Here is a 16,113-nt window from a genome sequence, read left to right on the forward strand (position 1 = left end):
TTCTAATATGCGACCGAGGGCGAACAAATACCATCCTATTGCACTCCCTTATCGACCCCGGTGCTATCATAAACGTCTAGCATCACCTATCTGTCTAAATAGGTAACCAAGTCTATGGTGAATCCATCCTTGCGCATTCGATCTAAAAAAATGGTTGTTTACCTCGTTCACCCGACCTCAATCATGCAATGAATGTGTTTTACAGCTTGCGATCCGACAAATGCAAATAGAGACCCTATGTTACTAAGTGAATTCGAGGACTTTGCTAACGAAATCACGTCACCAAATTTCCAGCGATTTCAGTAGTGTTGACCGTCGAGGCATACTTCGTGGGGACGCCACCGATTTCAATCGAAACGGACCTAAAGAAACGATCGATTTTGGATTTCACAGTAAAAATCAAAACAATCTCAATAGAAATAGTGAGATATAATTATTGCAAACTAATATCCTATTCGATCAAATTTAACAAAACCAAACCATAACTCAATAAATTTGTATCTTTTTCACCACCAATTTTCATAAACTTTGTGAGAACGAACGATTGAAAACTTAATTTTGATGTTCAATTGAAACAGATGTCTCGAATAGGAAGTAAATTTTAATGCCACATTTGTTGATTATATGGATCCGGTCAAACCCAACACCTTGTAATCGGTTAGAGGGGAACCGTTAGAGATAATTAGTTTAGTGTCTCACATAGAAAATTGATAGAAATAAAAGCATGCATATAAGTTTAGGGGAACCTTCCTGTATTATCAATTAGTTTTTGAATACTAGGAAACTGTTGGACTTATATTCATGTTGGTGAACCTAAGGTATTAGACCCAAGTTGCACGGGTGTAATCATTCAAGATGACTGTGAATGTGGCCGGGTTCAAGATAGATCGAGATGGTTTTGAACGAGGTGATTCTTAGAAGACAATCACTTTAGTGTCCCACATAAAAAATGGATATAAACTAACTTACAAGAATGTAGGGGCGTCCCGTCGTTTTCAATTTTTCATATGGTCCCTGTTCAATCTACAAAAAATAGGCCTTTTGTGTATACAAAAATTAAGTTAATTTTTTCATTAGTACTACATATTTTTAAATTATAGGTCCCTTGAGATTATGAGCCCTGTGCAAGCGCCAGTGCAAGAATACCCGTCAATAATAATTGATTTATTTTAGAATACCAAGTAACTTTTAGCGTTATATGGAGTACCTGTAATTCTATCTACACACTTAACACAAAATAAAATCAGACATTATCTCATTCGATCAAATTTAACGAAATCCAAACCCTAACTTGACAATTTGGTCTCTTTGTCACCACTAAATTTTACCAACTTTCTGAGATCGAACGATTGAAAACCTAATTCTATGTTCAATTGAATCTATACGGAACTAGAAACCCTAATTGATTGAAACTTTTAAGGCTTTTTCTTTTTTTTGTAGAATGGAATCGAATTGAATTGTCGTATGAAACATACAAGGGAATAATAAGGTGTTTATAGAAACGAATACACAAAATTAGAGGTGCTGCACACACGTCTGCGGTAGTGTGCTGCAAAAGATCATCATTTTTTGAAGATCATTTGGTACATTCTTCAAGATCATCGTCTCGGCTTCGAAACGAGTTTGTTGTTTTCATTCTTCTTTACTAATGCAGTTTTTGTCGTCTGCTAGGTATTTCGCACTTGATCGTCTTGTTGCCCTTTTTCCTGATATGGAAAGCAGGTTGGTTAAAATTATATTTTTGTTATATAAATTCCTTGTTTTATTCGTAAGTTAGTTGGTTATATTAGTTATTTTGCTCCATTCACAGCTTAGTTAGCTTTAATATAGTTAGATCTATGTGCTTGTTACATTAATTTTTTTCTTTGTTCATAGGTTAGTTCTTGCTAGTTTTACGTGGGGAAGATCGAATATATGTTTCAAAATTTTAGGTTTTTATGCTATTTTTAGTGACTATGGAAGAAGCGTGAGAGTTGAGAGTTTGTGTTGAAGTGCGAAATTTTTTGGTTTTTACTTTTTAAGATAGTTTTTAATATGGAGCTCTAGATTGACCCATTGACCCTAGGGGGTTTTCTCCCAAATCCCATTCATGATTCAAACTCGGTCCGCCTGCCCCTTGGGATGCTTTAAGGATCAGGTTCATGCAATGCGATTCGGGTCGCGAAGGTGGTTAATTCCCCTCTGGGTGATGTCGACAACTTGCCTTTAAAAAAATATACTTTAACTGGAACATATATTTTATCCAGCTCCCACTTTGCAAAGCAAGTAGTTCCTTGTGTTATCTTACTAGATATCTAACGACTTATCTAAAATATTTAGGTTCTTGACAGATTCCTTAACCAAAGTGGCTATGAAATAGAATTTGCCATTAAAAGGCTTAATGAGCTACGTTTGGGTTCTATTGAGAATATTGGGCCTACTGTTGGAACAAAATCAGAGTATCAAAATCGACCTCGGCCTGATGGTGATTATTTTTTACTAACCTCACATACTACCTCTTTATGGTTGTTTAATGTCCTTCTTGTTCTTAAAAGCTTAGTGTATGGATGTTTAGTGTCTTTGTTGCTCCAAAATCTGTACCCACAATTAAAAGTTGTTCTAGACATTGTAACAACAAAATTGGAGAAGTACCCGGGATTGTCATATACTGCAAGTTGAAGTGAAATGATTATAAAAAGGTATGGAAGGATTTAGACGTGTTGAATCTTTTGATGGATCGTATGAAGTCCTTATATTTGAAAGAAAACTTATGTTCAATATTAGAATACAAATAGATGTGGGAATCAAAACAGTTGGGGCTTAATAAACAAGTTTTTAAAGGAACATATTAGGGAAGTCATGCTACTGTGAAGGTTGAGATCAATTATAAGTTTTTTTAGAAGTTTATTCAAAATTCTGAATTTTCAAATATGAGGTCCAAAATGCCGTGTATACTGAAAAAAGAGCTCACGTTTTAAACTCAAAAATTTGAAATAAACCAATGAAAAACTATCTAGTTGATCTACAACCTTCATCGCAACATGACGTCCTTGATATGTTGCTTTGAAAACTCGTTTATTAGGCGTTAACTGTTTTGATTTTCCTCAGCTATTTGTATTCTAGTATTCAAGTTAAGTTTTCTCTCAAACAGGAGGTCTTCATACGATCGACTCGTAGATTCAACAACACCTAAATCATTCAATTCCCTTATAAACTAATTACACTTCAATGTCTGTATATGACAATCCTCTAGTTACTTCTCCACTTTTGTTGCTTCAATGTCTTGAACAACTTTTAAATGTGAATATTGATTTTGGAGCTCGTGAGATGGCGAGGTTTTGGAACTTTTGCTTCTTTGCCTTGTAATATATAATTGCACACAAAACTCTATAATAAACCAGGAATATAAAATTGTTGTTACTTTAATTATATTTTTGAAATGCAACACTTCAATTCAATATTATAAACATTAACATATGGTCTACACCTTTATCACTCGTCTGCAAGGTATACTTAGGTTGAAGGAGGACATGAAATACAAAACCAATCGCCACCATATTTGCATTTCCCTAAAGTTTTATTGTTCCGGAGTTATAAGGGCCATTACCTACTGCAGTTTTGCATACCCCGCAGACCCCTACCTGTTACGCTATTAGATCTATCAGAATTTTGCAACTCACATGCCTAGCTGACTAAACGTCATCAGTGTATACAATTAATATGCCACCTACACAGCTAGAGTAAATGTTTTAGTTTCTGGGTGATATACCTACCGGCGAACGGGGCAAATGGTGGCGAAACCTTTTTGTTTTTAATTTTCATTTTGCCCTTCAGTCAACATTTCTTATGCATTTGGATGGTGTGATTGTATGCAAATAGCTCTACTTAAGTCTTTTGATACTGATTTAAACACTAGGCTGCTACACTTGGGGTTATTTTGAAATCATATGCGATACTGATTTATCATATGAAATTAGCAGTGATTGAACGCGCTGTCAAAGATAGTGTTTAAATATTTGGCAAGGTCTAATTATTTATGGGCTTGTTAAATATTGACTAGAAAGGATCTTTTCTGGTGAAATATAAGTGAGATGTTTTGTGAAACATGGTTAGAAGTCTATCGTATGAGGTTATAGGATGGATTCAATAGGTAAAAAAAATCATCCCATAAACTACCTGTTTGCAAAATGCATATTTGAATATGCCTATAGTTCATAGTAAGTATTATCTAATAAACTTTCATCGTTGTTTTCTCTACAATGTATAGTTTTCTCTACAATGTATAGCTGATAGGTAGTTTAGTTTTGATGTTGTTAATTGCCAGGAAAATATAGCGATGAAGGAACAACTCCAATCACTAATTCAGGAGAACTCACTCTTGACACGAACTGTTGCAATTCAATATGAACGCCAAAAAGAACTCTTCTTAACATCAACGATATGGTTTTGTTTTCTATTAAGATGTTTTCAGTTAACTCATTTGCAATTCTATTACAGCATTTTGTCCCTGTTATGATTGTTGCTGTTGTGATAAAAAGGATAAGCAATTATATATCTTCTATTTACCACTCTATTTGCTTGCTCCCCAATCGTCCAAAATCAACTATTCACGTTTTTGCTCGGCCTTTTTTTTCCTTTCTTTTTTCTTCAAAGGGTAGCTTATACTCCACTCCATCGCTGTAAAAGAGATGTACACACCTCCACCCATACCCTCCATACCTTCCACCATACTTTAAGGTACCTCATGACCTTCCATCATCTTCCCTCTTCTCTACCATGGTGAATCCAGAAAATCAAACACCAATCACCACCCGATTGCAAACCCACGTCAATTCAAATGATGAGAATTCAACACCATCTCCAGATTCATCCTATTCACCTTCACTATCACTATCAGAACAAAACCGTATTGCTGTTGATTATATTAAGCAATATATTGACAAATTTAAAGTCTCATGTGCCCTAATTCCTAGCCAATCTGCAGTTCAAGCAATTGAAATTTTTATAAGTGGATTAGAAAAGGATATTAGAAATTGGTTACGATTACTGAATCCCGAGACTTGTGATCGGGCGATGGATCTCGCACGCCACGCCGCCATAGCCACTGCTCATGGAGCAAATTCAATTTCAAGAAGAAATCTGGTTACAGGATGGAAGGCGTCTGTTAGCAAAGGTAACCCTAATTCTTCTGACCAGGGAACGAATTACTCAGGAACTACTGAAATCACTACTTCTCCTGCCGTTCTGAGTGATCCCTCAAAAGAGGGAACACTTCCGATCAAGCATTCGGTTATAGAAGAAAGTGAAAATCGGGTCCGTACGTTACACCGTACAACATCCGATCAAGTATGTGAGTTTTCACGACAGGTTGCCTCAGACCTAGATGATCGATCCAGCACAATAAGTAAGCCCAATCCATTTTTTTCCAGCAACCATTTATTGAATAATTACAGGTCCAGTTATTATAATTATCTAAGAAATAAAAAACCCAATTACTCTAGCCCAATTACTCTCAGGCCCAATTATACATCAGAATACACAGAAACAATTACTTTGGATAGCAGCCTACCCTACGCTATTACCAACCCCAAGCGTCGTCTATCAAAACAAGAATGGAAGAATCGTAGACGTAAATTGTTTAGTTTCAGTTGTGGTTTAGAATATTCTCTACATATCTTACTTTTGGGTGACGAATATGAAAGCAATTATGAGAAGCTAATAGAAGGTGAATATCAAGCTATGGAATTTTGTGATGATACTCAGATTTCTACACTTGTCCAACCTCCTTCTTTTGGAAGGAGATTGTTAATTGCCTGTCGAATTGGTGTGATGATTTTATGTGGAGATACTCATAACATTATATTTAAGAAGCTGGTTGATGCTCTTGGGTTACCGATTACTCCAAATTGTGGCAATAATTTCAGTTCTGAAGATGATGCTTGTTTGCTCCAATTGACAAATCGAATTGCGAAACTCACCGATGGAGAATGCCAAACCCGGGAACATTATAGCATACTTTTTGATTCTTCACCGACCATTATTACTTTGAAATTAATGGGCTGGTTGAATAAATTTTTAGCGGCTATGGATGTTTTGTTATGGTTGGCGCTAAAAACAGTTACTAAACAAAGAAACAAGTTGGAGGCCACATGTGCAAATTCTTCAAAACGAAAACGATATGTTGCTAAATCTAAAGTTTCTGAAACTTTCAAGTATGATGGTAGCTTAACAAATCAGAAAGTGATAGTTTGGTGGTCTGATGATGAGACTTATTATGAAGGTGGTGTTGCAACTGAAAAGAAGCATAAGGTTTGGTATCTTGATGGAGAAGAGGAAACATTCGTAGAAGGTCAGTTGAGTGTTTTGTTGCTCGTAGATGGAGATCAACTAACCAACGAAGGAGATATTCATTTTATTGAATATGAGAGGACTGAACTCACTTACGGACATTGTCTAGCTATGGAACTCTATGGTTTGATACTTATCGATGGTAGTGCAACACAAACATTTATTTCTACCAAGTTTGCAGCAGCTTTGGGTTTGAAAATAATACCACCAACAACTCGTACAATCTGGAAGGATCAGCAAGTTCGTCAATGGCTTATCGCATGTCACTCTGATTCTATGGAAGGCACCACTTGGGCAAAATCCTCCAATAACAACGCCAACATTCTTATCTTAGGCTTGAGGACAAGCCTCATCTTCGTGACGTCGGTATTGATAGAGAATAGCCCAATGATCCCAAGCCCAACTATGATGACTTACAGCCCAGTTGTACCAGGATCTAGAAGCTTCACAAAAGGGTTTATAAAGGGTAGTATGGTGTAATAGGATAGGGGGTTTTAGATTATTGGTTGTGTGTTATTCGGCTACTAGAGTAGTTTGGGCAGTAAGATTGCACATCTGTGCTTCTTAACTGAATTAAGGCAGGAAGATTCCTTCATGGTTCTTCTCTGATTTGTTTTTCTATTTTCATATTGAATTAAAGCTTCATTGTTTCCTTAATTCCTCACTATTACATCATCTTTCATTATATAATCAGCTACTGTATTATCAAATCTCTATCATCCTCCAAGTCTTCATTATCACATCATCAGATTTCATCCCTACATCTTCTTCCCGACCTTCATTCGATTATATCGCAAAAACGCCAGGAACCCTAAATTTTTTGGGTACGTATGTTAAAGAGGTAAGAAACGCTTTTCAATTTGTGTGCTTTTCTTTTCAATTGTTCGAAACCCTATGGTTTTGCATGTATCTAATTACATCGCTATTTTGAATTGTTTGTTTTATTTATACAGAAATAACTAAAGTCGATTCCCTTCGTAGCTTTGTTAGCCGTATGAATTAGCTTAATTTTAGATTTGATACTTAAATTGACTGCTGTAGTGATTTGATTTCTATATTCTGTTATCTATTGTTTCAGGCTTAGGAAGTAGAATGGGGAAAGTGTCTTCGAAAAAGAAAACATCAAAGAAACTGAATCAAAAACGGCGTATTCGTGATTCTGACAAGTATTTAAAAATGGTGCTCTTGCTCAGCTCCGAAATAGCGAAGCATCAGCTTCAGCCTCCAAGTTTTGTATGGATTTGGGGAAGAAAAGGATTGTTGTTTGTTTTTGTGTTTATGTTCATTGAAAACAGGAGGTACCATGTTCAATTATAATTTTTAAAGCTTTCATAATCTATAATCTGTTAAATTAGGCTTTTCAGGTGACTTTCTCAGGTAGATCTTACTTGAATTGGTGTTTATTGAAGTAAATTTGTGTTTACGATGAGTAATTGGTTTTTATTTACTGATATCTGTTGGTGAAAGTGGAGATCGTCTTACTCGTGCGGCCAAGGTTCTTATCTTTTTCGATATACTTTTTTCAGAACCATACTTTATACATTCTTATTCATCCATTCATTCAGGTTGATTTTTTAAATGTTTGATAATTAAAATGTTTAGGTCTTAGAACAACTTAGCGGCCAATCTCCTGTATTCTCTAAGGGTAAGAAATTGCTAATTTTTTTATTCACTGTTTATTTTTAATTCTCTGTTTTTTACATACGGGTAGGCAGTAGGCTATTATCATTTAGTAATATCTAATATTTTTAATATTTATATTTTTATATGTATTGTGTTGGTGATGGTCATTTGGTATCAGGCGTAATGAGAAAATTGCTTGTTATGTAACTGTTAGAGGAGATAAAGCTATGCAGCTTTTGGAAAGTGGTTTGAAGGTGAAGGAATACGAGTTGTTGAGGCGCAACTTTGGTGATACTGGATGCTTTGGGTTTGGTATTCAGGAGCACATTGATCTGGGTATTAAGTAAGTTACTGTTGCTCCAAATTTTGTTATTGTAGGTTTTTGTTCTATTGATTTGCAGATATCATGATTTTTGTTTGATATGTAGTTTATGTTGATAATGTATGTTGAAGTTAATGTTTTGGTTATAGTCAACAGGTTATAGAGTTTGTTGATGTTAACTGTGGTTTAATCGATTTAATTTGATCATAGTAATCATCATATAAATCAACAAATTACTTTAAGGTTGTATACGTATTTGATTATGCTACTTGAGACTTTTAACCCGATGGACATTATTCTTTCTCGGTTATGATTTTATTTTTGGGCGTGATTGTTACTGTTCATTGGTTGATGTAATGTAATATATGAAGTAATGCATCCTATTTTCAAATTCATTCCGCATAAATTTTAGTTTCACATGTGTTGTGTTGTAGGGTTTCTAAATTTTTGGCACGTTTTTTATTTCTAATAACCTTTTATTTTATTGCAGATATGATCCATCTACAGGTATTTATGGTATGGATTTCTCTGTTGTTCTAGAACGTCTTGTCCCACCAATCTCACTTTGGGGCCTTGTCAAAAAAAAAAAAAAAAAAAAAAAAAAAAAAAAAAACTTACTACCATCTTGTGTTTGTAAATTTTCTTTCAGTTTGCCTTCTACGCTACAATACTTTTAGGTAATGTTTTATGTTTTGCTAATCTTTTTTTTTTAATGTTGTATGAATGTTGTTATTTTCTTTGGATACATATTTTCTAACTGCTGTTTGAAAATGATTTCAGGTATTAAGTGGTTTCATGTTTTAAAATACTACAAGGTTTATTATTTGTTACTTGGTGAAGCTTATCAGGTTCTGAGTGTTCCTATAAAACGAGATGCATATGATCGAAATGGGAAGGGTTCCATATCTAAGTAAGTATTTTTGTTACCGCTTTTAATATTCTTAGTTCCGATAACAAACTCATGTAACAAAAAAGATATACTTATTCGTATGTTTGACATATGCCTTAAGAGGACATTAAAAATTTCATCACGATAGAGATTTCGTTGTTGTTGTTGTTGTTGTTGTTGTTGTTGTTGTTGTTGATGATTAGTAACGTGTCTAAAAAGCTGTCTTGAATTGTTGACATTGAATTTCATTGAGACTTGATGTATAGCAGGTGTTTTGATACAGATTTGAACCGAAAGATGAGGTAACAGGAGACGTATGTAGGATTTCGGCTAATGCGTCTTCATTGAAATTGATCATAGCTTCAGACTGTGTCGATTGATGTTCATTAACTGTGATCAACGCCTGCAAGAAGCAGTTGATTATCGGTGTTTTGGATCTCCTGGATTTTGGGTTTGTGTTTCCCATTTTTGGTGTTATTTAGTTGTCTTAAAGAAGATATGTATGTATTTATGGTGCCTTTTCAGGTTGCAAGATTGCAATCGAATCTGTAAATAAGATGTTTGGTAAATAACTACCGTAATCGCATAGAATTATCATTCGATGTGTAGTCAATAACCATCGTAATCGCATACAATTGTCAGCAGTGTAGCGCGCATCCCTCAATCTTGTTTATGCTAATTGTCACCTTGTTTGTACTGTAACTAATAGCAAGCTTGCGTTAATATCAAAAGTAGAAAGTGAACAACTATAGCTGGCCGAAATAATAGGTGGCCAAACGTACAAATGGGTTGATGTTTTATCTCCGATGGGTAACATCGGTTAAAATCAAAAGATTAAAATGGGTCAGTGTGACAATTCATCCAAATAGTAGTATAGTTTGTTTATGAATGGATTGTGATAATAAACTCCCTCAGTTGTATGACAACTGCAACAATGTACTTTCTTTTTGAATATGTATATTCTTTAACTATTAGCCTAATGCCTAAAATACCCTTATTAATGGAAAAAAAAAATAGGAAAATAGTAGGACCATTCTTTAACTGTTGCCGAATAAGGATAGCAACTGGACCTCTAAACTGGAGGTTTCTGTTTATTTCTCTTCTTTAATGGGGCTCCACTAGTCCTGCAAGTACAACCCGCCAAAATAGTTACTTGGTTCCGGGTTGAATCGAAGTGAATCTGAACTTGTAAGAATTTTAGTTTAGATTTAATCATCTTTTATCATAAGGACGGACAAAAGTAGTTTCTAATATAGAAATAATATCAAAAATGATTAGTGTGACTTAATCGACTTATCGAGTGTCCTGACTAATCCTCATTCTTTTTAGGTCAATAATTACCCTCTGACTATGCTTCTCAAAAGCAGGCACAGCAAGGCAGTTCCATTCCAGGGCGTTTTCTCCCTATGTATTCGGCCAGTCCGGGACCCACTTTATATTTTGTGACAGAAGAATCTCATACACCATAATGTTTCATTATACTTTCCAGTTTCATCTCATATTTTTTAAAAACCTAATGTTGCAAGATGCGAGGCTTATAAGAAGTTGATCTAAACTGCATCATATTATCTGCTCAGACATAATATATTGCTTGATGAAAATATCAATTGCTTCTCTTTATTATACAAAGTGACTGCAAATTGTTCCGGATATTTCAAGTTTTTCTATTTACTGTTTCAGCAATTTTGCTGCAATATGGAGTATTATTCAGTTTTATTCTGCCCTTTTCTACAAATGCGTGGAATGGATGTACAAGCATCTAGTTTGTTTTTACAAAAAAAAAAAAAAAAAAAAAAAAAAAAAAAGGCAATGACTAAAAATCTAGGGTGCCAACTGGTGAAATTGAGCACTTAGCTGGTACTCGTATCCGTGGATGTGGTCATGTAATTATTGCGTACTATGTACTCTTAAAATTCTTCCGGTCGTGTCTTTTATTGATGTCTAGATTTAGGTCATTGGACTTTGTAAGTAAGACGATTTCTAACTATGTCTGTTACTTCACAGGGAGGGAGATTGTGTACTTTTTGGTGAAAGAGTTGGTTTTTGACGGTGACTGTATTCGACCTTCGTTAAGTTAAAAGGTCAAATTTTTTTGTCAAATAAATGCAAGTTGATGTGGTAAAATCTGATTGGAAATTGAGTGCGAAAAAATAAATATATAACAAAAATATACAGTAATAATATTAATTATTTTATTGGTTCCTCTCTGCCTCAATGCTCAAGCTCCCTTGATCTTCCGTCACAATTTCGACTAACGCTCGCATGTGACGCCGGTTTAACTTCGTCGCCTTCCGTCAATTCCGGATTTCCGGTCCACCTCATCTAACGCTTGCAGCTAACGCTGCTTTAGAATTGGTCTAACTACCTTCAACTTTCGTGTTATGATAAATCCACTCACATTATGTTTGTTTGTACAGCAAAATATAAGATCGTTTGCCTTTTCACTTATCTACTGTGTACGAATCAATTTAAGTTTAGAAATGGTGATTTGAGAGACGTGGGGTTATTTGGTATATGTTGAAATAATCTTAGATCTGTTTGGATAACTTGCATGGTTACTTTGTGTCCAGGTTAAAGTATTGCTTTGCTCTATTAATAAAATTGACTGTACTATATCAAGTCTTGCTCTATTAATAAATTTGTTATCCAATAATTAATAGGAATGCAAGACTGAGCTGAGCATCTACCAGCTTGTTAGTCTCGTGTCGGTATGGTATTGGTCATCAACAACTGTACTATCCAACGAATGAGAAGGTCTGGTCTGTATATGACAACTATTAAATCATATGAAGGTCGAATAATTGATACCGAAATTTTATGCTGCAACTGTTGATTGTCGATGCCTTTTCTTGTTTGTATGTGATTACTGGTGAATAAACACAAATAAAGAGGGGACCAAAAACACCTATACATATTATTCATTTAAAAGATAATCAGTCTGCTCACATGGCGCATGTGATGGGATGGGAAGAGTTTCATGGTTATTTCTACTTATGTTTTCTGTTTTTCTTTTATTTTTAAGTATTAACTTTGGTAAGGGTGTGTTTGAACGAAACTAGTTGGAGCTGGAGCTGGTGGCTGGAGCTTGTGCTTATCATAAGCTCTACTTTTTTCAAAAAGCTACTTTTAAAAGCTTCTTTTTCTAGAGCTTCTTTTTTACATAAGCTCCACTTTTGGTTGCATGCCAAACAAAGCTTATGACTTGTAGCTTATTAAAATCATAAGCTCAAGCTCTTATAAGCTCTCATAAGCCTACCATAAGCTCGTCGCCAAACACACCCTAAACCTAAAGTTTACAAGTATTTGATGTTAACTTGTTTTGTTCATGTTATGTTTAGTTGCCAACTTATACAATTGCCTATGCACGAATAGTTGTGTTCCGACTAGCACAAGCCCCGCATATCCTGGCTTGCTTGGCTAAGTTTCGGCAAGTTTTCTTTTTGAAACTTTATCTTACGATCGAAATGATACCTCTTTTGTTTTTCTTCCTAAAAATATGATTCTAGCAACAAAACAATTACTACATTACTAGTGGTCATGCTTATTTGGCATTGCACTGATCGTGCATCCGAGGTTGTCAGGAAATGAACATTAACTAATGTAACAAGTAGCAACACCCAAAAATAATGACGCGTAATTTACCTTTACTACATAATTACTTATATCGTTACATTATGTGGACGTACATTATATGTACAGATCTATTACAATTTATTTATGTGGTGGCCTTAGGTTTGTCTTTAGCTTGTGTATCTTATTTTTGAGAATATGATAATCGACACATGGGGTTGAAGTCGCCATCCATTCATTATTATATATATGTATTTCCAATTGATTGTTGTCGTACTACTATTTATATTTTATTGGATTCTATGGTTAACATTAAATCATTTTTTATGACAATTTGATTGACATTGCTCATATTTTGGGGTAATCAAATTTCTTGTGAATTTGAACTTATTTGGTTGCATTGAATTCAAGAAACAGATTAAGAGTTTTCAAGAAAGTAAAATTGAAAAAATTATAATGGTTCAAAATCACCTTCCCGATACTCACTTTAAACTCTGTTATCACATCCCAATGAATGAATATTTCCAAATAGCTCAAACTTTCCACCACAAACCATACAATTTTCAACTGTTGTCTTCTTGTTTTTGACATTACTCTCTTTGAATGTGTGTGTCAAATATCTCGATTGGCTTCCAATCTGGATCGGTTCTCATTGGCCAACATCATATATAATATATATATATATATATATATATATATATATATATATATATATATATATATATATATATATATATATATATATATATATATATATATATATATATATATATAGGGGCAGGATCAATGGGGAAGTAACCAATCGGGGGAAACGGGAGAAGCAAAAATTTTTTTTTTTTTTTTTCGTTTTTTTTGGAATTTATTTTTTCCGGCATTAAGATCACACGAAAATATGAACATTTAGAAGAGACACTTTGTGATGAATGTTATTATTTAGACGGAAAAACGATCGACAAATATAACATTCAAGATAATATTGTTCCTGAAGAATATGAACGATTTTTTTCCATGTTTTGTGAAGTAAAATTTAGCCCGATTTAGAGTTTAGGGTTTAGGGTTTAGGGCTTAGGGTTTAGGGTTTGGTGTTTTGGGTTTATGGAATAAACCCAAAACACCAAACCCTAAACCCTAAGCCCTAAACCCTAAACCCTAAACTCTAAACCGTTCGTGTTAAAAACTCAATCTAAATCCTAAATCTAAAACCTAAATCTAAACCCTAAACCCTAAATTTCTAAACCCTAATATCTAAACCCTATAAACCATAATATCTAAACCCTAATATCTAAACCCCAATAGCTAAAACATCAACATACGCTCGAAAAACACGATAATTGTTATATATTACTTCTTCGAGCGTTTCCCGCCAAAATAAAAACATTTATCACAAAGTGTCTCTACTAAATGTTCATATTTTCATCCCATCTATAATGTTCGTGAACAAAGTTTTTTCAAAAAACGAAAAAAAAAAGTTTTTGCTTCCCCCCGCTTCTCCCCGATTGGTTACTTCCCTCTTGATCCTACCACTATATATATATATATATATATATATATATATATATATATATATATATAGTGAAAGGATTCAGAGGGAACCAAAGGGTGAGAGAGAACCCAGAAAACTAAATGAACACGTTGTAGTGTATTTAAATCTGCATCTTCAAAAAAACAAAATTTATGAAACTGAAGCACGAAATTAATTGCACTAGTTTGTGTGACCAGCGAATAACATGTTTGCATTAAGAACTCGAGCCAAACAACATCAATTTCCAGAAATCACGGATGAAATGCAAAAACCACCATTGTTGAGCTTCAAACTCGAAATTGAGATCTGGACCGTTTCAAGCTATGAATCCAACACGAAAGGTGTTTAAAATCATGTAACAAAAACTCGACAAGCAACTGTTATATCTAAAACCCTTCGATTTGCTCCAATTGAATTTTTGACCGTATTAACATGAAGTTTGACTTCATGAAATTGAAGTCGACACTTAGAGTTTAGATCTGGGATTTTGTGTAGAGCATCACGACAAGGTTTGGAACATAACTGCATTAATACATTTTGTTAATTCATCTCAGAATCTGCCAGAGCTCGGTCTTCAATGTACGAACAAAGAATATGGTAGATGAATATGATAGGTGAATATTGTAGATGAACTCAATTTGTGTAGAGATTGAACTCAATCTGTAGAAGATTGGGTTCAATCTATACGAAGATTGAGTTTAATCTGTACATATATTGAACATACAATTTATTTTTTATACAAAAAAAAGTATCAATCTATAAACAGATTGAGTTCAATCTACATACAAATTGAGTTCAATCTGCATGCAGATTGAAGGTCTGGAGATAGATCGAAGGTACTATGTGTTGGTTCCCTGGATTATCTTCAACCCTTAGTTCTCTCTGTATCCTCACCCTATATATAGGGGCAGGTTCAAACGAGAACCACAAAAAAGGACGAGAACTGTGAGAACTTTCTAATTTCACAGTTTTTATGCATTTAAATGCAACAAATTAGATGTAAATGTTAATTAATGCTCATATTATTAACAAACATATGTTCATTAACATAAATTACGTGTTAAATTGTTAATATATGAAATGTTCACATGTATCACAAACAAATATGCACATGTGAACGAGAAACTATATATTTGATTATATAGGTATAATATAAGTTTTTTCAAACTATTTTATGTTCATTCTTACTCTCCATCAACATTTATGGGTGATTCAATCTACTAACAAGTGAAAATCTTTGTAAATTAAAGAGTTCTCGCATTTCTCGTCCTTTTCGTGGTTCTCATTTGAACTTTTGACTATATATATATATATATATATATATATATATATATATATATATATATATATATATATATATATATATATATATATATATATATATATATATGGGCATGATTAATGGGGAAGTAACCAATCGGGGGGAAGCGGGGGGAAACAAATTTTTATTTTATTTTCGTTTTTTTGGAAAAAAAAATTTCGGCATCAATATCACACGAAAATATGGACATTTAGAAAAGACACTTCGTGATGAATGCTATTATTTAGGCGGAAAAACGATCGACAAAAATAACATTCAAGATAATATTGTTCGTGAAAAATATGAACGTTTTTTTTTCTTCATGTTTTGCGAAGTAAAATTTAGCCCGATTTAGAGTTTAGGGTTTAGGGTTTGGTGTTTTGGGTTTATGGAATAAACCCAAAACACCAAACCCTAAACCCTAAACTCTAAACCGTTCGTGTTAAAAACTCAATCTAAATCCTAAATCTGAACCCTAAATCTAAACCCTAAACCCTAAATTTCTAAACCCTAATATCTAAACCCTATAGACCCTAATATCTAAACCCTAATATCTAAAA

The 16,113-nt window shown here is 34.0% G+C and overlaps 1 protein-coding gene and 1 long non-coding RNA gene across 12 annotated transcripts; both read left to right on the top strand.

The window, feature by feature from the left end:
- Window positions 1-1,239: 1,239 nt before the first annotated feature.
- LOC139894279 (uncharacterized) lies at window positions 1,240-4,688 on the top strand. Of its 2 annotated transcripts, none has more exons than XR_011774875.1 (3): window positions 1,240-1,583; window positions 1,672-1,722; window positions 2,320-4,688. It is a non-coding gene; the product is annotated as an uncharacterized lncRNA (long non-coding RNA). The 2 variants fall into 2 exon arrangements; XR_011774874.1 differs by having other exon boundaries at window positions 2,331-4,688.
- Window position 4,689: 1 nt separating this feature from the next.
- Window positions 4,690-9,831, top strand: LOC139894278 (large ribosomal subunit protein uL5z-like). Of its 10 annotated transcripts, none has more exons than XM_071877495.1 (8): window positions 6,839-7,168; window positions 7,406-7,822; window positions 7,930-7,972; window positions 8,165-8,293; window positions 8,763-8,788; window positions 8,922-8,949; window positions 9,053-9,182; window positions 9,445-9,831. In XM_071877495.1, exons 5-8 carry the CDS (start codon window positions 8,765-8,767, stop codon window positions 9,539-9,541), a joined length of 279 nt encoding a protein of 92 aa, XP_071733596.1. In that variant the 5' UTR covers window positions 6,839-7,168; window positions 7,406-7,822; window positions 7,930-7,972; window positions 8,165-8,293; window positions 8,763-8,764; the 3' UTR covers window positions 9,542-9,831. The 10 variants fall into 10 exon arrangements, 9 of the variants coding, with proteins under 9 accessions (XP_071733591.1, XP_071733596.1, XP_071733593.1 ...); XM_071877492.1 differs by lacking the exon at window positions 8,922-8,949 and having other exon boundaries at window positions 7,406-7,625; window positions 7,705-7,822; window positions 8,129-8,293; window positions 9,113-9,182; XM_071877490.1 differs by lacking the exons at window positions 6,839-7,168; window positions 8,922-8,949 and adding an exon at window positions 4,690-4,716 and having other exon boundaries at window positions 8,129-8,293; window positions 9,113-9,182.
- Window positions 9,832-16,113: the final 6,282 nt, after the last annotated feature.

Source organism: Rutidosis leptorrhynchoides, chromosome 2 (assembly GCF_046630445.1).
Source record: "Rutidosis leptorrhynchoides isolate AG116_Rl617_1_P2 chromosome 2, CSIRO_AGI_Rlap_v1, whole genome shotgun sequence".
In the NCBI taxonomy this organism is placed as follows: Eukaryota; Viridiplantae; Streptophyta; class Magnoliopsida; order Asterales; family Asteraceae; genus Rutidosis; species Rutidosis leptorrhynchoides.

Excerpts from the sequence above, each read along its gene's own strand:
- LOC139894278 (XM_071877490.1), top strand. The coding sequence starts at position 8,178 with ATGCAGCTTTTGGAAAGTGGTTTGAAGGTGAAGGAATACGAGTTGTTG. Across the intron at positions 8,789-9,112 it reads TCCATCTACAGGTATTTATG|CTTATCAGGTTCTGAGTGTT; the intron begins GTATGGATTTCT and ends TACTTGGTGAAG. Across the intron at positions 9,183-9,444 it reads GGGAAGGGTTCCATATCTAA|ATTTGAACCGAAAGATGAGG; the intron begins GTAAGTATTTTT and ends GTTTTGATACAG.